Raw genomic sequence first — 23761 nt, forward strand, 5'->3', positions numbered from 1 at the left:
TAAAAGGTTCCCATTCTTCTTTAAAGTCACAGTTGTCCTTATCTCGCAATTTATATGTCAATTTCGCGATAAGGCAGTGGTTTTATGGCAGGGTGCACAAAGCTCAGCTTAACCCTCCAAGCAAACCAGCAGCTGGAACAGCCTTATAATGGGGGGGGGGGGGTGGAAATAGTACCAGCAAGCATGGGCAAAGCCAGAGCCCTCCTTAAATCCTCCAAAATGACCGAAAAGTATTAAAAATACAAAATTCACTGTGGTTCTGCCACACCCCAGCAGAAGCCTGCTCCCTAACAACTCCCACCCCCGACAACAAAAATCCTGGCTATGTCCATGCCAGCAAGGCATATGGTGAGTACCAGAAGCAAAGTCAGGTCCCTGCCCCCAAAAGCTTACAATCTGATGGGAAGCAGGGAGGGTAACGAAGGATGATTGTATTGTGCAAAGACTTTGCAGAAAAGGAGTTTTGAGAAACAAGAGAGATGGTATCACAGGGCTATTCTCTGGAAGGGGGGAGGAGGACACAGAATCATGAAATTGTAGAATCGGTAGGGACCCCAGGGCTCATCTAGTCCAACCCCTGCAATTCAAGGATCACCATTGTTATTGTCACACGGCCTTTCTATCTCACCCAGCAGAATCATAGAATAACAGAAGTGTAGCATGGCTTAAGTTGGGAGATGGGTGACTTGCCCAAGGTCACCCGGTGGGCTTCATGGCAGAGTGCTCTAACCACTGCACCACACTGCCAGAAGGGGCAGCAAGGCAGAAGGAGTCCCTCTGAGGGAGCAGGGACCCTTCTGAGGGCTGTGGCTGGAGAAGCAAAGATCGAGGTCTTAAGATATAAGTGTGGGCAAGCGAGGGGGAGAAAGAGAGGAGAAGGAAGGGGGAGTCAGCCTTGGGTTGGTGGTCTTTTCTTTGGAGGGTCCCAGGAGCTTTGTATCTTGCCTTGGAGGGGGGTCACTGTCTACCTGTAAAAAGAAGAGAGGCACCTCCCATCAGTCTCAGAGGGCTCGTCTTACCAGCTGGAGATTTGGAACATGATAAACCCATCAGAAGACATGCTGGGTCAGGCCAGGGACCCACCTAGACCAGCATCCTGTGAACACAGTGGCCAAACAGATTCTTGTGGGAAATCAGCATGCAGGATCTCTTGCGGTTTCCAGAAACTGGCAGCTAGACTGGTGATTGGGAGTGGCCACCGAGACCACATAACACCTGTCTTGAAAGACCTACATTGGCTCCCAGTACGTTTCCCAGCACAATTCAAAGTGTTGGTGCTGACCTTAAAAGCCCTAAATGGAATCGGTCCAGTATACCTGAAGGAGCGTCTCCACCTCCATCGTTCTGCCCAGACACCTGGGTCCAGCTCTCAGGGCCTTCTGGTGGTTCCCTCCCTGCGAGAAGCCAAGTTACAAGGAACCAGGCAGAGGGCCTTCTTGGTGGTGGCACCCGCCCTGTGGAACGCCCTCCCGCCAGATGTCAAGGAGATAAACAACTACCAGACTTTTAGAAGACATCTGAAGGCAGCCCTGTTTAGGGAAGCTTTTAATGTTTAACAGAGCACTGTATTTTAATACTTTGTTGGAAGCTGCCCAGATTGGCTGGGGAAACCCAGCCAGATGGCCGTGGTATAAATAATAAATTATTATTATTATTATTATTATTATTATTATTATTATTATTATTACCATGAGCTGCACAGAACTGTAGGCAGTCTTCTTTCGTCAAAAAGTTGTTTCCGTTGCCTCCGTGCCCTCGATAGATGAACCCCTCACAGGTCCTGGAGGTGGGGCTGTAGTAGAAGCGAGTGCGCAGAGCATCCCCGTTTCCTTGATGCTGTGGGAGCTGGCAGACACCTGGAACGAAACAGCAGGAATTTGCCAAAATCTTCCTCTGTGCAGGCACAGGGCCTTCTTGGTGGCGGCGCCCTCCCTGCGGAACCCCTCCCGTCAGATGTCAAGGAAATAAGCAGCTACCTGACTTTTAGAAGACTTCTGAAGTCAGCCCTGTTTAGGGAGGGCTTTAAAGGCTCGGTGTTTTCATTATGTTTTCATTTCATTTTCATTTTTTAAATTTTGTGTCTTTTATTCTTAGGACTGTTTTTAGGAGACTGAACTTAGTTTGACTTCACACAGAATATTTTCTGACAAAGGGAAGAGCCATGTAGAATCAGATGCACAAGTAGCATACTTTTTAATCAGAAATGTAAGAGAACTTTTAAAAAGATGAATTTAATTTAATGAAAATGGGGGTGGGGAGAAATTTATTAAGTTTTTAGTTATGCTGCAAACCGCCCAAAATAGCTGGAGAAACCCAGCCAGATGGGCGGGGTATAATAATAATAATAATAATAATAATAATAATAATAATAATGTATTTAAGAGAATACTGTAAACAACCATGTGGCCCCTGAAAGATTGTCCATGAGGGAATATGGCCCTCAGGCATAACGGGCTCCTCAGCCTGGTCTAGGGCCTTTTCAGTGGTGGCTCCACATCTGTGGAACTCCTTGCCCAAGGCAGTCTGTTTGGCCTGCTCCCTTCTGGACTGTAGACAGCAGGTGGAAAACATTTGTTTCAAAGAGCTTTAGACTGTAGGAAACTTTAGCCCATGAGTAGACAAACTAAGGCCCAGGGGCTGGATCCGGCCCAATTGCCTTCTAAATCTGGTTCGCGGACTGTCCGGGAATCAGCTTGTTTTTACATGAGTAGAATGTGTCCTTTTATTTAAAATGCATCTCTGGGTTATTTGGGGGGCATAGGAATTTGTTCATTTCCCCCCCCCAATATAGTTCAGCCCCCCACAAGGTTTGAGGGACAGTGGACCGGCCCCCTGCTCAAAAAGTTTGCTGACCTCTCATTCCTTGGCCCTTCTTTCATCTTGCATACAGTATTTCACGGCATGCATAAAGCAAACAGAGAAAGGGATGAATTTACCCTCCCCGTCCCCAACCCACTGGACTGCCCCCTCCCTGCTCACCAGGATCCGCGCACGTCTGCAGGCAACTCAGCTGCGTCCCAAAGTTGTTCCTGTTGCCCCCGCAGCCTCGGTAGAGAAACTTCAGACATTGCCCCGTGTGGGAGCTGTGGTGGAATCGAAGGGTGGAGTTGTCGCAATGGCCGGGGTCACTGGGGAGGTTGCAGAAATCTAGGCATGGAGGAGAGACCCGTTTTACAGACTGTGGAGAGGTCAGAGAATCATAGAATGGTAGAGTTGGAAGGGACCCCGAGGGTCATCTAGTCCAACCCCCAGCAGGAAGGAATCTCAGCTCAAGCATCCAGGACAGATGGCCACCCAAGCTCTGCTTAAAAACCCCCAGGAAAGGGGACACTGGGTGGCGATGGCGCTGTGGTCGCAATATGTATGGCGCTCAGAAATAAAATTCACAACAGCAATAAGATGACATGGGTGGAAATGTAAAAAGATAAAATAAACTTTGGGGAATTATTTATAATGAGCTAAAAACAATAACATTTAAACTAACTTTCATCAAAAAACCAGAAGCCTTCCTTTTAGGTATCATGGCAGCAGATGTTCCGAAGGAACTGAGGAAGGTATTCGTGCATGCAACCACCGCCACGAAAATGCTGATAGCCAAATGGTGGAAGGGACACAAAATGCCAGCTAAAATGGCGTGGCAGGCGAAATTATTTGGCCATGTAGAATTGGCAAAGATGACAGGGAAAATTAGGAAGGAGACAAAGCAAAAGTTTAACAAAGAATGGGATACGTACAGATTATGTTTAAAAGAACATTGTTCACATATGAAATCTTTGATGTGCTTTGATTAACTTCTGCAATGTTATATGCTACAAAGATCATAGATAATTTATGATAAGTTAAAGGTCACACAATATGCAGTCAACAAGGAAACGAAGAACCCATGCTGAGGATGACGGAAGTCTCAACGTATGGAAGAATTTATTTTATATGTAACATTTCCTTTGTAGTTGATGTGTTTTGTTTTTCCTTTGGTTCTTTTTGTGGGGAATGGATTCAATATTTAAAATCGATAAAGATTAAATTAGAGAGAGAGAGAGAGAGAGAGAGAGAGAGAGAGAGAGAGAGAGGACATTGGAAGAGCCAAAGGAGGTCAGGAGAAATAAGCAGGGTGGGAGGGGAGTGTTGGTGGGTGGGTGGGAAACATTAAACTAATAATAATAATAATAATAATAATAATAATAATAATAATAATAATAATTTATTTATACCCCGCCCATTTGGCTGGGTTTCCCCAGCCACTCTGGGCGGCTTCCAACCAAATATTAAAATACAGTAATACATAAACTAAGAACATAAACACATCTCATTCAGGATCCTGTGTTCACAGCGGCCAACCAGAGGCTTGTGAGAAACACAGGAGCAGGATCTGAGCTCAAGAGCAACTCTGCCCTCCTGTGGCTTTCCAGCAAGTGGCCTTTGGAACCATTCACTGCCTCTGACTGTAGAGGCAGAGCAGAGCCATTCTGCCTAGGAGCCATCGATAGCCCTCTCCTCCTGCTTAAATCAATCCAAACCTCTTTTAAAGCCATCTGATTAGCCCAGCGGTTTTCAACCAGTGTGCCATGGCACCCTGGGGTGCCTTGAAGGATGGTGCTGTGGGCAACCCTGGCCTCCATCCCTCTTTCCTTCTCTGTGGGGTGGGCATGGGGCTGTTCAGAGACAGAGGAGTGGCAGCAGCGGCTGCTGGAGGGATTCCCAAGGAGGCTGAGGGAACACTCCACAAGGGGCTGCTGGCTTTGTGGTCAAGGGGTGGCGTAACTGGGCTCCCAAGCCCCACAGGGGTGCCACAGAAAGAATGTTGTTGGTCAAGGGAGCCGTGGACTCACAAAGCTTGAAAACCTCTGGATCAGCCAAACAATTTGCGAATAATGTGAAGAGAGAGAGAATGCTAAAAACACGCAGAGGAATGTTTGCCATCCTAGAGGCATCACCAGCCTGTTGAGAAAACTTGGGAAGGTGCCTTCACATCACAGACTTTACACTTACCAGGAACAGAATGGGATGCCAGCTCCATCAGAAGCTCCTCATCAGCTCCTAAAGGCAGAGATAATGGCAGGTGAAATTCAAGAGGCCAACTTTAAGTTCTGTGTAGGAGGGAAAGGCTAGAAATTAACTGGGTCATGTCCGCTTCCACGTGACACTTGGCATCACTCCTAACATCTTTCTCAGTGGGGCCCTGTCCCAGAAGCATCTTAATGCCAAACTAGAGGGACCTTTCCTTGTCATTGCATATGCCAGGTGTGGGGAACCTTTGGCCCCCCGGGTGCTTGCTGAACTACAACTCCCATCTTCACCCAGGGCATTGGGCATGCTTGGTGAGGTGGAAGGGAGTTGTAGTTCAGAAACATCTGCATGGGCCATGAATGCCCCGTTCCTATTGCAGCACAGCCAGCTGACATAATCCAAAACAGCTGCCAGGACTCAGGCTAGAAAAGGCTTCACTACCAAGACCTGCCCCCAACACCTGGAGGGCAGAAAACACGCACAGCTGGACATGCAGGGCCACCAAAAGCAGGTTTGGCCCCTGGTGAAATTTTTTTGGGGGGCACCTCTGCAAAGGCTAAGAATCTTTACATGGATATAAAATAACGGCGTGGTCTCATTTTTATGTTAATAATAAATATGATGGTATCCATACTTGTTGAGAATATCAAGATCCTAATGACTCATATCAATAATACAAGCACCCACACGATTGTTGCAGAACCAACCATGCACTTTAAATGTTAGGCCTGCGTGGGCAACACAACCCAATGTGTATCACACAAGCGCTTTGTTGTATTCACACGGGCTTCGCTTATGAAAACATACAATCAGAAAACGAGGCTGTGCTCTCCTGCCATCAAAGCGCAGGAGCGAATGTTCCTATAGATTTGGAAATGCTCAGAAAGGCTCAGTTCACAGCACAAGTGTGCAAGCCATTGCTCAGAACTGTGCGTGCATTGAATGTAAAATATGGATTTGGTTAAGAATTACATAAATCAAAAGAATCGGACTGCCAGGCCCCAGGAATTTGGACCTCACCTCAGCCCTGTGAACCTGCAAGCGCTGAGGGCGAAAGGGCTAAATGCTTCTGGGCAGGACCACCCGGCGCAGTCCTTGCCTGGTTGTCCTCATGAGTCCCCCCTGGCCTGGGCAAACAGAGACCACCCTCAGGTGGGGTGCACGGCCGCCATGTCCCCCACTCACCCCTTGGCAGGTGACGCTGGCTCTCATCACCACCAGCAGCAGCAGAAGAGTTGGCACGGGTGGACAGAAGCCCCAGAAGCAGCAGGAGAAGGGCAAGGTGGAGCTGCATGGTGGTCTCTGGAAGTGGAGTGGGGGCTCCCTGGGGGTGGGACCTTCTTATAAGGCAGCTGGGGGAGGTGAGCCAGGAGCAGTTTAACCACAGGCAGCAGGCGACAGTTGCCCATGACTGGCGCAACTTTCCTCTGGGCCAGAGAACGACATTGGGAAACCAAATAAAAAATTCCTTCCAGTAGCACCTTCTTCAGATACACTGAAACAGAAATCACTAGACCTTTATAGATGGCTAAAAATAGCTTTATCATGTATAATGAGATAAGAATCCAATGTCTCTATTCAGACCAGGTCTCTCCATGGTTTTAAGTTTGGCGAGAAGTTGCAATTCAGCAACTTCTCTTTCCAGTCTATTTCTGAAATTCCTTTGTAATAAGACAGCTACTTTGAGATCTTGTATAGAATGTCCTGGGAGATTGAAGTGTTCTCCTACTGGTTTCTCTGCCTTGTGATTCCTGATGTCAGATTTATGTCCATTTATCCTTTGGCGTAGGGTTTGGCCTGTCTGTCCAATATAGAGGGCTGAAGGGCACTGTTGGCATTTGATGGCATACACAATGGTAGAAGATGAGCGATTAAATAGGACTATTACAAAATAATTTCTCATTATACATGATAAAGCTATTTTTAGCCATCTCACCCCTTGCTTTTTCCTGTAAGACCAATTGCAGTCGTTAACAGTCTTCTACAGGTTTACCACACCTCTCAGCCAGTCACCCATTCCCACCCCCCTTCTGAGTAATACCCCTCCCCACCCTCTCACTATATATAAGGGTCTGGTGACTTCTGTTTCAGTGTATCTGAAGAAGTGTGCGTGCACATGAAAGCTCATACCAAGAACAAACTTAGTTGGTCTCTAAGGCGCTACTGGGAGGAATTTTTTTCTTCTTTTGACTATGGCAGACCAACACGGCTACCTACCTGTAACTGGGAAACCAAACCCCTAAGTGCCTGTGGCAGTGAGGAACCCCAGAGCAACTAGGGGTCTTAGCAGACTGCAAGCTGAACATGAGTCCACTGTGGGATACAGCAGCAAGAGAGCTGCTCCTATTCTAAGCTGTGTCAGCAGAGCTATAGTGTCCAGGTCAAGAGAAATAACAGTACCACTCTATTCTGCATTGCAGGGGGTTGGACTAGAGGACCCTTGGGGTCCCTTCCAACCTTACAATTCTATCATTCTATGCTGCCATGGACTCCCTTGCACAAATGTGCATGGATGTTCAGTCTGTGTGTATGTGTGTGTTTGTGTACGTGTATGCACAAAATATTTTGAAGAGCTGCCTGTTTAACAACCACTTGGCTGCTGAATATTTTGCAACTGTCAGGTCTAACCACTCCAGATAGTATCGCAATTGCTGCATCAACAGTTGTAGAAATACTCCTGGCTGTTGCTGCCACCAGCTGGGTTTTCCTGGGTAGCACAGAGCCAGGATAACTCCCCAAGGCTGAGTTTGAATGAGACTCGTCTACCTGCAGAACTCTTCTAATGTCAACCTGCCATTTCTTTATCCCAGATTCGAATTGTGAGCTGAGAGTTTAGTGGGCGGCAGAGTCCATGATGCACCCTTTATTCTTTTTTTAATTTTTTCTTTGCAGTCAATAAATATTAAAAAAAAAACAAGGCAGATGTTCCATACCTGCCTTGGTTTTCCCACAGGACTTCTGACATTCCTCCTTTGTGCTAAATCGGTTGCTGTTGCCCCCGCAGCCGCCATAAACAAACGGAAGGCACCTCCTCCGCACTGGGCAGTAGAAGTAAAGCTGAACGTACGCTCTGCAAAATCCGGTCTCAGGGGGCAATAGGCATCGGTCGCTGGGAACTGTGGGAGGCAGAGGGGATGGAGGTCAAGGAGGGGGTGTTCTTGGGCCCCAGAGCTCTCAGGTCTGTGCCCTTTCTGTGCCAGTGTTGTGCAGGTGTTGTGCCAGTACCTGGGTCCAGGCAGTCCCGGCCACAGCCACTGAAGCAACATTTCTTGGTGATGTCACAGTCTCTGTCGTCTCGGCACTTGTCCTCGCAGGGGGCAAAGCTATGCACCACTTTCTTTCTCGGACACATGCCAGGGTGCTCTGGGGGAAGAGAAAAGAGTGGCGAAGGAGGAGAGGTTTGCATCTGTGCCCTGAACCACAGAAGCAGGAGACCAGTTCTAAGTAGCTTATTTTCCCTTCTTTTAATAAGTTCAATGTGGTGGTGGGGGGGGGGGTTGACAAGAAATGTTCTGCACGGGGTGCCACCTGACCTTGCTACGCCACTGGTTCTACCTCCTCCAGCCACACTCTTGTCTGAATGACACCACGAGTCCCTTCCAGTTCTTGGTGTGGGATGTGAAACACAAGAGCAGTCAAGTACCGGTACAACATTCCTAGAGTGAATATGCTTACACGTGGGGAGGAATGTTTGTCTTTAAAATATATATATATATATATTTATTGCTTTTAAAAGTTACAAAAAAGTAGAAAAAAGAGAGAGAAAACAAAAAAAGAATAAAGAAAGAGAAAAACAATACAATATATAAACAATATAAGCCCACCCTAAACCCATTGAACTAAACACATAAACAAAGCAAGACAAAAACAATTTAAAAACATCCCTCCTTTTCCATACTCTGTCTTTCATTCCCTTGTTTCCTCGACTTCCTCACACCTCCCTTCTTGTATCCCGCTTCTAGTACTTGTTTCAGCAAATCCTTTCCATCTTTCTCTATTTTCTGTCATATTGTGAATAACATATTCTTTAACCTTATTTCCCATTAACGGTTGATTACTTATATACACCCAACTTCTTATAGCATTTCTGCTAAATCCATAAAATATCATTCCACCATTTTTCTGACAGTCATTACTTTAACAAAATTTCTAAATAAACACTTTAAATTTTCCATTAATCTTCCACTATCTCCTCTCCCTGGCTTCGGATTCTGCCAGTCCTTTTTGTCAGTTCCATATAATCCATCAACCTGGTGCCCTTATATCCGAGGCTCTTAAATCTCTTCCAAGTCCCTTCTGCAGGTCTTCTTCATATTCTTTGATGCTCAGGAGCAAATCTCGGGAAAACTCCAGCCTAGCAATTCTTTTGTTCCTTCTGGACAGTTCAGCCAAATTTCCAAAGTTAAAAGTAAAGTCCATAGAGTGTTTCAGAATGTATTTCAGGATTCCTCCAATTTTAGCGACCCCCAAAACTTCAAACTCCTCCAAGCCCAGGTCCATGTCCCAAAAGTCAGTCAATCCCTGGATAGAGGGTTCTTTCCAACTTTCCTTCTTCAATCCAAGCCGGGATCCTAGCCTCAAAATTTGACTTTTGCTAAATTCAGTCATGAAAGACCTCAATTTATAATCCTCAATCTGCTTCTGAGAAATTAAGGATCCCGCTTGTACTACTTTTGGTTTCACATCATCAGCTTTCTCCTTTTCCTCCACCATTTGTCCAACCAAGATATGTTCCTGTACCCAATCCTGAGTTGTTTCTGTACTGACACTCACTTTTTGATTCAAATTAATCACGTTCTGTTCCAAGTTGTCAATTTTAGAGATCGTGTCATCTGTCTTTTTATGAAGCTGTTCCAGCGAGTAGTTTATCTTGTATAATACAGTCACAATGGCTTCTCCTATCAACATTTTGAGTGATCCAAGGTCAGACTCTATTTTTCAGAATCTTATCTTGCAGCTGGAGCTCTCCCTGTTGCACTCCTGTGACAGTTTCACATGCTCCCTCTAGAGGGAAACAGTCTCCGTTTGTATCAATTCTTTCAAACACAACTCAAGCAAGTAACAATAGTTTCAATTTTCGGTTACTTTTCCCTCCATTTTTAAACGCAGAAGAGGACAATGGAGACAGTGCCTTTCTTATTTTAGCTAGCTGTCAAATCCGTTCTGTCAATAAACATTCCCCGAACGTCATCTGGCAGCCCTTTTCCAGGTTCAGAGCAGTGGCAATTTAATTTTGACTCTCTTCTGCAGGCATACTAAATCCAAAACTTCCCCTCTCTTCTCCTGCTTCCAAGAGGGGTTATATATTCTTGTCCGGTGGGAATTTAATCCTTTATCAAAAGCTTTCAAAGACTTTAGCTTATAACGTCTTTGCTTCAATCTATTTACAAAATGGGAGGCGGACTTCCTGTTTAGAGCCTTCCCGCTTCAGCGCCAAATTAAAGTGTTTCAAAGTCCAATTTTCCGTTCTACTCACGGGTAGTCGTTTAAAATCCAATTGTCCACAGGAAAAAGTCAGCGCTCTCCGGCAACAGCAATGCGGCTTCACTCCGTGAAAGAAGTGATCGATTCAAAGCACCACGCCACTCACCCCACGTCGCTCCGGATCCCCAAAACAGGGTTTCCCCGCGAGTAGGAGGGGCGCAAATGGTGCCAGCTGAATCCCAGGTTCACAGGCTTCTCCCGCCTGTGATTTCTATGGGTCTCCGCCTGGGGAGGAATGTTTGTCCAGCCAGCAGGTAAACTTCCTGTTTCCTTCTGGGCTGGGACAGACTTCCTCTGCATGTGACTAGAGGTGGGCGTGGCCTCACCTGTGCAGGTAACCACAAAAGCACAGGGCAGGGCAGCCATCTCTCTCTCTGTGACTACCTGCATCGAAGAAGCAACATCTGCTTAGCCAAAGATGCTCTCCTGGCCTCCAGCCAAGAGAGGACAAAGGGACTGTCTTCTTATTAGATAGTTTCCAGGTGTGTGTTACTTTTCTAAGCTAAGTATGCCTTCTGGGATCCGATTGTGAACAGAATGATATGTGAGTAAACTCTTCTTATACTTTTATAGAAGACTGTGTCGTGTCTTATCTTTTATGAGGGAATAAGGGGGAAATACCAGAACAGTTATTATAGAGGCTTTAGCGAGCCTGAGCAAATGCATCCGCTGCAAGTTTAAAAAGGGGAATGTTGCTCTGCTAAATTGTGAACTTGTTAACACAAGTTGGAAAAGGATATAATCAGACAATATATTGCATCCCTGAACATTCCCACACTTGGGGCCTTGCACCCAGGGAGGGTTAGAACAGAACAGTGGGGGTTGCTGAGCTAGTCAGACAAGTCTCTTTGTGAGCCATTGGCCTTGGCTGGCCCCTTAAGTGTCCTCTTCGGCATTCCCAAAGGATAAGCCAGACTGCAAGAGCCACAACTAAGTGATGAAGCTCTCCAGGCTAATGGTGTGTGGGGAGCTTTCCTCAATCCCCCTCACCCGAGTGCTACATAGCAGGAGTTTTTGTGTGTGAGCTGAGCTGGAAGCAGGCTGGAAGCTGGAGACACAGACTGAATTGCTCTGTGCTGTGGCTAATGGAGAAGCAGGGTTTATTGGGGTGTTAATGCCATGAGCCCCTCCATCCTATGCCCAGGCTGGATATATGTGTGAATACAATCACATATCCTAAAGACACCACAGTCTGACCTCCAAGGAAACTGGACCTGGGTAATTGCCTGGAACCCCTGTTTAGGGAAGTTTTTAATGCTTGATGTTTTATTGTGCTTTTAATTCTGTTGGGAGCTGCCCAGAGTGGCTGGGGAAACCCAGCCAGATGGGTGGGATATAAATAAATTATTATTATTATTATTATTATTATTATTATTATTATTATTGACTCTCTCCCTTCTCCTGGCCAATGCTAATGGTCTCTCTTGTCTTTCATAGCCGCATGTACCTGAACTACCATCTCTAGACATCTCTGAAAAAGGCACTGTGGCAACAGAGTCCAGAGGCTTTGGTTGGTGTTTTGAATGCCAGGGCTCAGTCCTAGAATGTGTGAGGAAGTGACAAATGAGAGTGCCGCTGAGCATGTGCAGAGTGCATTGCTCTCTCCCACCCCTGGGTCCCACAGTACTACCACAGGCAATCACAAAACAGCTGGGCATTAGGGAGTGGAGATTCTGCAAGTGGCCTCTGCACCACCCCTTCTTGGGCAGGATCCATGCTCTGGGCTCTACAAAGCACCATGAATAGTGACACTGCTGAACATCCTTCCCAAGTCCTGCTGGCATCGCCCCCCCCCCCCGTCATTCCTGGAGAAGCAATACCTTCCTCAGCCTCCAGGCAAGTCTGCAGATGACCGTAACTGCAGCACTTCTTCTTCCTTGGGGACTCAGTGCCTGAACCACAACTTAAGTCAGAAGAACAATTTGCTACATTCTGGCTGGATTGGGGAGGCTCCCTGGGGCAGTATCCTCTGGGCACTGGGTAAAAGAAGAAAGGGAGAAGATTGAACAGGAGGAAATTCTGGAAAGGCTGCAGGGAACGTTGAGGATGATCTGGCAAGCCAAGCTGGAGAACGTCCCCAGTGTTTTCTTCTATGGCCAGGGAGTTTCTCACCTCCGAAAGGGAGCAAGCACTGCCGCCCACACATGGTCTCGCAGCAGAGCTGGTCCCCTGGGCAGCTGACATCCGTGGAGCAGAACTGCAGGGGCAGAGACTCATTGCCTCGAGCCAGAGCAGGGCAGATGCCAGGCTTGACTGTAACAGAGAGAGAGATTATATTGAGCCCTTCATTGGCGCTGAAAAGAGAGAGGATTTCAGCTCTTCTGCTTTTGCTTTTATTAGGTATTCTGTTTTCTTATTTTGTACAGTGGTACCTTGGGTTAAGTACTTAATTCATTTTGGAGGTCCGTTCTTAACCTGAAACTGTTCTTAACCTGAAGCACCACTTTAGCTAATGGGGCCTCCCGCTGCTGCTGTGCCCCTGGAGCACAATTTCTGTTCTCATCCTGAAGCAAAGTTCTTAACCCGAAGCACTATTTCTGGGTAAGCGGAGTCTGTAACCTGAAGCGCATGTAACCCGAGGTACCACTGTATTTTCATGTTGTGAACCGCCCTGTGATCTTTGGATGAAGGGGCGGTGTACAAATCAATCAATCAATCAATCAATCAATCAATCAATCATAAAAACATCAATTCCATTTTCTCTCAGTTTCTCCTTTTCCCCAATCTTAAATTCAGTTATCCACATTTCTGTATCATTTGGCACTTTAAAAAAATCACCAGAATCTCCTCCCTACACATTTTCTTTTTATTCAGTTTCCATTCTTTGCTTTCTTCGCCAAAGTTCTGTCCAGTTCGCCCAGGTGTAGAAGACCCACCGCCCCACAGCTACCCCACAGCTTGCTCAGTTCCAGATCCAAAGAAGTGACTCATGGAGAAGCGAGATCTGCTGGGGTGCTGACGCTGCGAGCGCCTCCATCGTAGGCTAAGGTTGCATAGATGTGCAAATGAAGGTGCTCAGAGCGATGGCTTGGGCACCCACTGACTTCTCTTACCTCCAGTGACTTTCATGCATTCGTGGCCACAGCCGTTGCTGCAGCACTTCTGCCCAAGCGGGCAAGAGGCATCACTGTGACAGAGCTCTGCGCACGTCCCGGATCCATGGGGCACAGGGCACTGTCCGGGGCGCACTGAAAGAGAGAAAGTGGACTCTCACACTGGGATGCTCTACAGAGGTGGGGTGCAACCAGACGCATCACAAGGGGGGTGCGGTCTGCCCCAGGTGTCATACTTGGGGGGGATGACAAAATCCCCCCTGGGCGGATCGGCATGGTGGCGCTCGTGTGGGATGTGAAACACAAGAGCAGTTAAGTACAACATTCCTAGAGTGAACATGTTTTCACATGGGGAGGAATGTTTGTCCAGCCAGCAGGTAAACTTCCTGTTTCCTTCTGGGCTGGGACAGACTTCCTCTGCATGTGACTAGAGGTGGGCGTGGCCTCACCTGTGCAGGTAACGACAAAAGCACAGGGCAGGGCAGCCATCTCTCTCTCTCTGTGTGACTACATGTCTCGAAGAAGCAACATCTGCTTAGCCAAAGATGCCCTCTTGGCCTCCAGCCAAGAGAGGACAAAGGGACTGTCTCCTTATGAGATAGTTTCCAGGTATATGTTACTTTTCTAAGCTAAGTCTGCCTTCTGGGATCCGATTGTGAACAGAATGATGTGTGAGTAAACCTTTTTATACTTTTATAGAAGACTGTGTTGTATCTTATCTTTTATGAGGGAAAAAGGGGAAAATACCGGAACAGTTATTATAGAGGCTTTAGTGAGCCTGAGCAAATGCATCCGCTGAGTTTTTAAAAAGGGGAATGTTATTCTGCTGAATTGTGAACTTGTTTACACAAGTTGGAAAGGCTAAAATCAAACAATATATCCTCTCCTGCATCCCTGAACATTCCCACAGCTCGCACCTCCGGCGGGCAGATTTTTGCGATTGGCACAATCGTCGTCGTGAAAATATGCCCACTGATTGCACAAATGCGCCTGGCGATCAGCCTGGCACCCCCTGGTGGGTGGTGTTCCCACCCCTGATGGGTGGCACTCGCAGCCCAGGCGGGAGGTTTTATGAGATCAGCGGTTGGATTTTCACGATTGGCGGGCGGTGCTGGCACCCCCAATGGGCAGTGCTCGCACTCCCAATTGGCAGCGCTGGCACCCCTGGAGGCCGGGGCTCGCACCCCTGGCAACGTTCCCCAAAATTGCAATGTGTGTGTGGGGGGGTGACAAAAATTTTTTCGCACTGGGTACCACCTAACCTTGCTATGCCTCTGGGTGCAAACAGCATCTGCAGGAGCCTCTCACTGCTTGCCTTGGACCACTGAGAAATGGGTGGGGGGCTTTTGCACTTCCTAAAGACAGTCAATGGCTATGCAGAACTCTAGACTTGGAAGTAGTGGCTCTCCAAGGCTCTTGGTTCCTTTCACCCCCTTTTTATGGAACCTCAGACTGAAGCCATGAACAAAATCTTCTAACAAGTACAATATGGGCATGTCTTTAAGTTAACACCTTACATTAAAAACCTGACAGTACCAAATTATCGAAGGTTATTCACCAAAGCCAAAAGTCTTTCCTTCTGCAGTGTTGGATGGCAGGTTGAGAGGAGTTCCCTACCAGGACAGACTTTGCTCATGTGCTCAAGACATTGATTCTATAAAACATATTTTGCTGCACTGGGAGAAATATGAGCAAGCCAGGGCAGAATTGATATTATTCTTGCTGGTACCTTTCCCAGGAAAATCAGAGGCTCACTATGTCAGGTTCCTATTGGAAGACCGGACAAATGCTAGAACATTAGCAGTGGCGAAGTTTTTATCGGTGGTCGCAAGAACCAATGATCCCTGTCTTTAAGTCTGAACAAAATGCTTGTTTAACCTGGAGGTAGGCTGTCTGAATTGTGCATTGTTTTGTAATGATTTGTTAGGTCTCTGGACCGTAATAAAGATTGATTGATTGATTGATTGATTGATTGATTGAAAATCAATCTCCTAAGAACACACTTCCTTTGGGACACCTGCCCAACTGTGGAAGACCCACCACCCCACTTCTGTCCCTGTTCGCCCTGCCTTCCTCTGAAGGAGGGGGTTAGGCCCTCTTCCTGGAGTCATCAGTAGCTCTTGACCGCCCTACAAGGAGGCCAAAATGAGAACCCTGCAAACGGGCAGAAATGACTGGCAGAATCCGAGACCAGGGAGAAGAGTCAGTGAAAGAAGACTGGAAGAAATTTAAAGACTATTTACAGAAATATTGTAAAATTAAGGAATCTTAGAAGGATGTTGGATAGAAACTAAGTGGTTTCCAGCTGTAATGCTTTAAGAGATACAAAAAAAAAGGTTTACAAATGGGTAAAAGCTTAATGGTAAGGATTTGCTGAACTAACAAACTGAACTGGAATACAAAAAAGGGAGGCACGAGGAGGTCCGGGGAAATAAGTATAAGGAAGATATGCTTTGGAAAATGAACGTGTTTTTAACTGTTTTTATTTTGTATGTTTCTTTTTATTTTTCTTTTTTTTTGTTATATCTTAAAAACTTTATTCTTTTTTCTGTATTTTGTATTTTCTTGCATTTTTATTTTTGGTTTTTGTGTAATTTTTGTACTCTTTGAAACTTTAATAAATATCATTTAAAAAAAAAAAGAGAGAGAGAATCCTGCAAACGTTCCCAGTGCTGCTGCTGCTGCTTCTGGAGCCTCGCTTCCATGTTTAGCGCAGTTTAGTGCAGCGCACGGGGACTCGCCGGTTAAACAACCCTCGTGAGCCACTTGTGGCCCATGGGCCTTAGGCTGCCGACCCCTGCCCTAGAGCATTGCAAGGTCCTTGGGTCCCTGCCAACTCTACAGTTCTCTGAGTCTGTAGTTCCACAACTCACCTTTCTCCTGCCCGCCATGGCCGCTGGGCTCAGCCTTCTCCCTTTCCCAGAGCTGCCTGTCGCGCTGCCCGCTGCCCTGATGGTGAATCTCGGGGTTGACACACTTCAAGCCACAGTCTTTAAAGCAGCACTTCAGCCCAAGGCTGCAACTTCGGTCGTCCTTGCACTCGCTGTCGCACAGGCGGAACGCGGGCAAAAGGCGGCTCTTGGGGCAAAGGCCCCTTTTTTCTGGAGAGGAAGGGAAGAGTGAAGCAGGGGAAAGGCATCCTGAGTCTGTTGCCGTAAGAACTTAAGGACATAAGACGAGCCATAAGAAGAAGTTGCATTGGAGGAAATTTCAATTCAAAATCATGACCAGTGATTCGTGTATATGGATTGACAAAGGAAGATTAAATCTACTTGATTAACTGGGGAAATAGTTAAAGAAAAGTCTCAGCAGGAATTGAACATGAGCAGTCAATGGCAACAGAGAATGGATGGGAAAGTAATAGAAATTAGGAAGTATTTTATTGTGAGCAGCAAAGGAGGGAGGGAAGAGAAACGTTTTGAAGGGGGGGTTAAAAGTCAACTTTCAAGTCAAGTACTTTATTACAGTCATAGACCAGCATAAGCAAAACATCCAAATAAATAGCATAACAGTATGAATCTAAGCGAATAATTATTAAATAAATAGGAGCAAGAACCAAAGGTAGATTTAAACATATACATTGAATACTTAATTAAGAATAGATAATAGGTGAGTAAAAATGAAGTCGACATTTAAATTTGTGTTAAATTTGAATTAATTTGCTGTTAATCTGTTAAAAATTTGGAAGATCAATGAAAATGAATTGGCAAAAAGCAGAGCCCTAGGAGGAGGCTGCTGGATCAGGCCAGGCTATGCCAAGTCATCTTCTGGAAGGGGAGGAGCAGACCAGGCAGGGGATGCCAACGGGCTCTTGGCTTGAGCCACGTCCATGATTCACAACCCTCCCTGCTGTCAGGTCTGCTGATAAGGCAGGGTCATCCTGACACACCCTTAGCACCTTTGGCACCAAACCTTCTCCTGTGGCCGCATCATGGCTGGCCGGCTGCCCAGGGGGCTTTTCCTTGCCAAGGACAGCAAAGGTTGGTGGCTTGGGACAGGTTGGCAGGACTGAGTTGCTCTTGGGTACAGAGTCTGAAGGAGCGTCTCCACCCCCATCGTTCTGCCCGGACACTGAGGTCCAGCGCCAAGGGCCTCCCTGCGAGAAGCCAAGTTACAGGGAACCAGGCAGAGGGCCTTCTCGGTAGTGGCACCCTCCCTGTGGAACGCCCTCCCACCAGATGTCAAAGAGAACAACAACTACCAGACTTTTAGAAGACATCTGAAGGCAGCCCTCTTTAGGGAAGCTTTTAATGTTTGATGCATTACTGTGTTTTAATATTTTGTTGGAAGCCGCCCAGAGCGGCTGGGGAAACACAGCCAGATGGGTGGGGTGTGTGTATATATATATATATATATATATATATATATATATATATAAAGAATCAGGGCTGGGAGCGGGTGCTGGAAGGAAAGATCAGCTCTTCTGCCCCCTGGTGCTTGCTTTGGCCCTTCTGGAGGCCCCTGCAGTGTGGGGTGGGGGTGCTGGGGCCTCAGGTGCTAGTCACGGTACCTGGCTGAGCCTTGGTGCATCTCCTGAGACCACCCCTCATGCAACACTTCTCCTCTGAGGTGCACTGGGAGTCATCAGAACAGGGGCTGGAGGAGGAAGAGGAGGCAGCAGCAGCAGCAGCATGATCTTCTGAGTGGGGACAGTAGCCCCGATGCACTGCAAGGGAAGAGGGCAGTTAGTGGATCTCTTGTGCCACAGGCGAGCATTCTTCTGCTGGGTTTGTTGCTGCTGGAGGTGGCCATAAATGAAGGCTGGAGCATTGCAAGTTATTTACAGTCATACCTCGGGTTACAGACCCTTCAGGTTATGTTTTTTTGGGTTACGGACTGCCAAAACCTGGAAGTACCGGAATGGGTTACTTCCGGGTTTCGGTGGTCGCGCATGCGCAGAAGCACTAAATTGCACTTTGCACATGCGCAGACGTGCCGCTGTGGTTGCGGACACTGCGGGTTGCAAACGTGCATCCCGCATGGATCACGTTTGCAACCCGAGCATCCACTGTATTTATTACATAAAATGTAAGCGCCAGCGAAAGAATAAAATAAAACACTAATCAACAACAGCCATGTAAGGCTTTTGAAAAGTTAAATAGGGCTGCCATACGTCCGGGTTTTCCTGGACACATCTGGGAATCGGGCTGCAAAACAGCATATAGGCAGATTTTTGCTGAATCGGCAAAATTAAGATTAAGATTCCCACAGATGCAGAACGGGAATTTTGTGGCACCTGCAGTAGTGCCCATTCCACTGATTGAAGTGGTGGAGTGGGAACATGTGAGGTAAGCTGATCTCATAGGTAAACTGGTCCCAAGTTAAGTGTTTTACTGTATAAAGGTAAAGGGACCCCGACCATTAGGTCCAGTCGTGGCCGACTCTGGGGTTGTGGCGCTCATCTCGCTTTATTGGCTGAGGGAGCCGGCGTACAGCTTCCGGGTCATGTGGCCAGCAGGACTAAGCCGCTTCTGGCGAACCAGAGCAGTGCACGGAAACGCCGTTTACCTTCCCGCCGGAGCGGTACCTATTGATCTACTTGCACTTTGATGTGCTGTTGAACTGCTAGGTTGGCAGGAGCAGGGACCGAGCAACGGGAGCTCATCCCGTCACGGGGATTCGAACCGCTGACCTTCTGATCGGCAAGTCCTGGGCTCTGTGGTTTAACCCAAAGTGCCACCCGCGTCCCACTTTACTGTATATACTTGGCCCAATTGCAGATGAGCAACCAGGGCAGATCTCTGAGCACAGGAGTTACACGCTGACGAGGTCTCACTCCTGTCAGTGCAAAGTGCTTTACCTCCTCATCCACTCAGGCCTCTGTAAGGCCACTTACTCATGGCAGAGGAGATCAGGAAGGGGTTTTTCTTAGGGCGAGGCTCAGCCATTGCACCCTGTAACTCCTCCAGATGCAAGAACCTCAACTCTTGGATTCATGGCTGTGCGCAGAGGGCAGCGTAGGCAGAGTCCTTTCTCAAGGGCACTCTGGCAAAGAGCAGGGATTTCAGAGGGCCCCTCCAGGGTCTTGAGCATTGCTCCATCCCAGCCAGGAAAGTAGCTGCTGATTTTTAGAAGAACCGTGTCCCTTTCCACCATGCATGGCACTGGGATATGGGGAACAGGAGGGGCAGCATACATACCTCCTTCAGGAAGAACACACTTCAGAATATTCCCCACACGGCAGCACTTCTGGTCTCCTGGGCAGGGCTTCCCCTCGCTGCAGTAGGCAGCTCCCAGGTGGTGATGGGTGATAGTAGCAGGGCACATGCCGGGCGTCGGGGACCCTGGGCAGGAAAGGAGACGAGAGGGCACCATTCACCAAAGCACAAAGGCAGTGACGGCCACCAATCTGGGTGGCTGTGAAAGAACACAAGACTCTTCGACGGAGGAGAGGCCTATCAATGGCTGCTAGACACGATGGCAATGATGGTGATGATGATGATAATTTATTTATACCCCGCCCTTCACGGTTCAAAAGCCAGGCTCAGGGCAGCTAACAACAAGTTTAAAACACTTAATTATAAAAGCAGCATAAAATACAGTATAAAAACAGTATAACAATAAAATTCAAAAATCAGTTAGATAATTCCCCAGGGCTAGCTGGTGGAAATGGTCCTACTTGGGCCAGCGAGGATGCCAGGGGAGAATTAGCTGTGGGGTCTCAGAGCGGGTGATCTTCATAAAAGGGGAGGGGGAGGGAAGAGAAGGGGAATAAAAGATCAGGCTGAATTCAAATTAAAGGCCAGGCGGAATAGCTCTGTCTTATGGGCCCAACAGAAGGAGGTTAAATTCTGAAGGGCCCTGGTCTCCTGGGACAGAGCAGTCCACTAGGCCGGAGCCATCACTGAAAAGGCCCTGGCCCTGGTGGAGGATAATCTGACTTCCTTAGGGCCCGGGACCTCTATGGTTGTTCATGGACCTTAAGGTCCTCTGCGGGGCAGACCAGGAGAGGCGGTCCCGTAGATACGATCTCCACGGTCATCTGAATACCAGCTGCTGGAAACTGCAGGAGGGGGAGAGTTTCTCTTATGCTCGGATTCTACTTATGGGCCTCCCATAATGGGACCTGGCTGGCCACCATGAGAAAAGGGTGCTGCACTGAGTTTCACCTGAACGTGGACTGATGCCCACCTGTGGGGTCTTTGGTCCACAGCTTGAGAAATGCTGATGTCCCAAAAGCTTGTTAGACTCCTGCTGAACTTTGCAAATAGTTTCTCACCATTTGTTGAGCGCGCTGGAGTCTGGAAGGTCTCCTCATCCATGTGAATTTCTCCTGCCTCGTGATGATACGCACCTACAAGGAGGAAATAAAAATAATTGATGGCTTTTACCATCAGCAGCTCAGCACGGAATTTACCCTCCATACAGCTGTTAATAATAATAATAATAATAATAATAATAATAATAATAATAATAATTTATACCCCACCCATCTGGCCGGGTTTCCCCAGCCACTCTGGGCAGCTCCCAACAGAATATTAAAAACACGATAGAACATCAAACATTAAAAAATTCCCTAAACACTGGGCTGAAACTGTCATTGAGCCACCTTCACAACCCCAAAATCTCCTTCCTGGTCAGTCCACACCAGTTCAGACTCTGTGATGTGTGTACATGTGAACAGTCGTCACTTCTATGCCTCAATGCACATCACTTTACACTTGCTTAAACTCAACAGCGTTTGTTGGAAGATTCAGGACAGATAAATCAAAGTACTTCTCCATGTAGAGCATAGTTGATCCCACAGTAGGATCAAACTGAGAAACAAAGGCACAGAACTTATAAATTTGTTTCTTAAAAAAAAATCCCCTTTTCTCTCTTCCCAGCAGCTTCTGCTGTTCTTAACAATGTTGTTTACTGATTATAGCTCAGCTTTTAATACCATTCTTCTGGACATTCTTATCAAAAAGCTGATGGAACTAGACCTTTCTTCTACCATCTGTGACTGGATTAAAGACTTTCTGAGGGATCGGACACAAACAGTGAGGATTGAGCCTGTAACATCTACCTCCCTGAAGCTCAGCACTGGCGCCCCACAGGGATGTGTGCTGAGTCCCTACCTGTACTCGTTGTATACATATGACTGTATTTCATCTGATCCATCTACTGCAATTATTAAGTTTGCAGATGATACTACCATAATGGGACTAATTACAGGTGGAAATGAATCAGTGTACAGGGGGGAGGTTCAAAAAGTATCTACATGGTGCTTAGAGAATAACTTGCACCTAAATATTAGCAAGACAAAGGTTGGACTTTCAGAGGAAGAGAGGGGAACTAGCCCCATTATATGGGGGGGGGGGTTGTGTGGGGAGAGTCTCTTCCTTTAAATTCCTGGGAGTTTACCTTAGTGAAGACCTCACTCTGAAAAACAGTATAACTCAGGTGGTAGAGACTCCATTTCCTCAGGGTCTTGCGAAAGAACCATGTTAAACAACAATTGATGACCTCCTTTTACTGGTCCACACTAGAAAGTGTCCTTTCATATTGTATCACAGTGTGGTACATTGGCTTGACAGCCACAGACAGAAAGTCTCTACAGAGGGTGGTGAACACAGCACATGATATCATGGACTGTCTCCTGAGCCCGCTAGATGACATCACAAGGGATCGTGGCCTTAGGACAGCAAGGAAAATTCTCAGGGACGATTCTCACCCTGGCCAGCACCTCTTTAATCTTCTACCCTTGGGCAGGAGATATAGAAGTAGAATCAGCCATAGGTAAAGGTAAAGGGACCCCTGACCATTAGGTCCAGTCGTGGCCGACTCTGGGGTTGCGACGCTCATCTCGCTTTACTGGCTGAGGGAGCCGGCGTACAGCTTCTGGGTCATGTGGCCAGCATGACTAAGCCGCTTCTGGCGAACCAGAGCAGCACATGGAAATGCTGTTTTCCTTCCCACCAGAGTGGTATCTATTTATCTAATTGCACTTTGACGTGCTTTCGAACTGCTAGGTTGGCAGGAGCAGGGACCGAGCAACGGGAACTCACCCCGTCGCAGGGATTTGAACTGCCAACCTTCTGATCGGCAAGTCCTAGGCTCTGTGGTTTAACCCACAGCACCACTCGCGTCCCATAATCAGTCGTACCAGCAGGCTAAAAAACAGTTTCTATCCGTGGACTGTTAGGCTGCTGGACGGAAAATAATATAGTGCAACTGACTTTCGGGGTTGGTGTGTTGTGCGACAAGCGCACAGAGTGCAATGAGATTGAGTGTTTGTGTGGTGGGGAGGGAGGCTCGGTTAATTTCATTGTACACAGGTTGCACATTGGCAATAAGGGTATTATTATTATTATTATTATTATTATTATTATTATTATTAAAGTCGTGGTTTGGGAAAGGCTCCTAGGGCTGGATGGTGGGGAAGCCAGCTGGAAAAAGCTATTGCCTGATGAGCAGCACAAAGTCTCTCTCCCCTCACAGTTCTTCCTCTGGAAACAGCTCCCTTGGGAAGCCTCCTAGGGCTGGAAGGTGGGGCTTCTGAATCCTAGTTTCTGAAAGCTACAGGAGAGGAGAGGGCCACTCTTGGGCTCAGATCCTGTTGGGAATTTGACAACGTGCAATTCTGTGCAGCTGCGCACAGAGTCAATTAAGAGTTGGCCAACAGCCAAGGATGACTGAGCAGAAAGGAGAATTTCTGCCTGGAGAGATAGGAGCCTGGAAACAGCTCTACCCTTGGTCAAGGTCTCACACAGGCATAATGATTTATGACCTACTGACTGGAATGTGTTCGTGAACTTGGCGCATGCTCTGCTAAGGTCCTGCAACAGGTCAAAGTTGCAGAACACCAACGGATCCTGCTTGGGGGCTTCTCCACTGGGGCATCTGGTTGGCCATTGTGAGGATTCTGGACCAGATGGGCCACTGGCCTCAACCAGCGGGCTATTCTTAGGTTCTTATCTTTAATGCCCATTTCCTGGGCAGTCACTGCCACTTCAGACCCCATTACTCCCCATGTAAAGTTAGAATTTCCGCCCCCAATATGCATCATTTTACACTTGCTTATGCTGAACTGCATTTTTGTTTTAGCCAGGCCGAACATTTCTCTCTCAGCAGCAAATTTGGCTACTTCGCCGCTCACTGTTCACTCCGAACCATTTATGAACAAGTTTAAAAGGAAAAATTTCAAAGTTGCTGCTCAAGGGACCATCCGGAAAACTCCCCATTCATTCCCACTCGCTGCTTCTTGCCATGTGGCCGAGTTCTGATCCATCGAG

The 23761-nt window shown here is 47.2% G+C and overlaps 1 protein-coding gene across 1 annotated transcript; it reads right to left on the minus strand.

Moving 5' to 3' along the window:
* Positions 1-223: 223 nt before the first annotated feature.
* Positions 224-22048, minus strand: LOC308480027 (uncharacterized protein). Its single transcript, XM_081011240.1, has 14 exons — positions 21891-22048; positions 20764-20838; positions 19685-19828; positions 18055-18210; positions 16418-16645; positions 13545-13679; positions 12604-12744; positions 12312-12467; positions 8233-8370; positions 7941-8123; positions 4990-5037; positions 2980-3147; positions 1689-1856; positions 224-968 (listed from the first exon to the last, which is right to left on the minus strand). The coding sequence occupies exons 2-14, from the start codon at positions 20804-20806 to the stop codon at positions 958-960; spliced, it is 1719 nt and encodes a 572-aa protein (XP_080867366.1). The 5' UTR covers positions 20807-20838; positions 21891-22048; the 3' UTR covers positions 224-957.
* Positions 22049-23761: the final 1713 nt, after the last annotated feature.

Source organism: Podarcis pityusensis, assembly GCF_964106645.2.
Source record: "Podarcis pityusensis genome assembly, chromosome: 6".
Classification (NCBI taxonomy): domain Eukaryota; kingdom Metazoa; phylum Chordata; class Lepidosauria; order Squamata; family Lacertidae; genus Podarcis; species Podarcis pityusensis.

Bases quoted from the DNA above. Each gene is read 5' to 3' on its own strand.
- LOC308480027 (XM_081011240.1), bottom strand. From the start codon at position 20,806: ATGGATGAGGAGACCTTCCAGACTCCAGCGCGCTCAACAAATG. The intron at 12,468-12,603 runs GTGAGAAACTCC...TCTTTTACCCAG, and splicing joins GTGCTTGCTCCCTTTCGGAG to TGCCCAGAGGATACTGCCCC. The intron at 5,038-7,940 runs GTATGGAACATC...CTCTGCCTTTAG, and splicing joins CTGTGGGAAAACCAAGGCAG to GAGCTGATGAGGAGCTTCTG.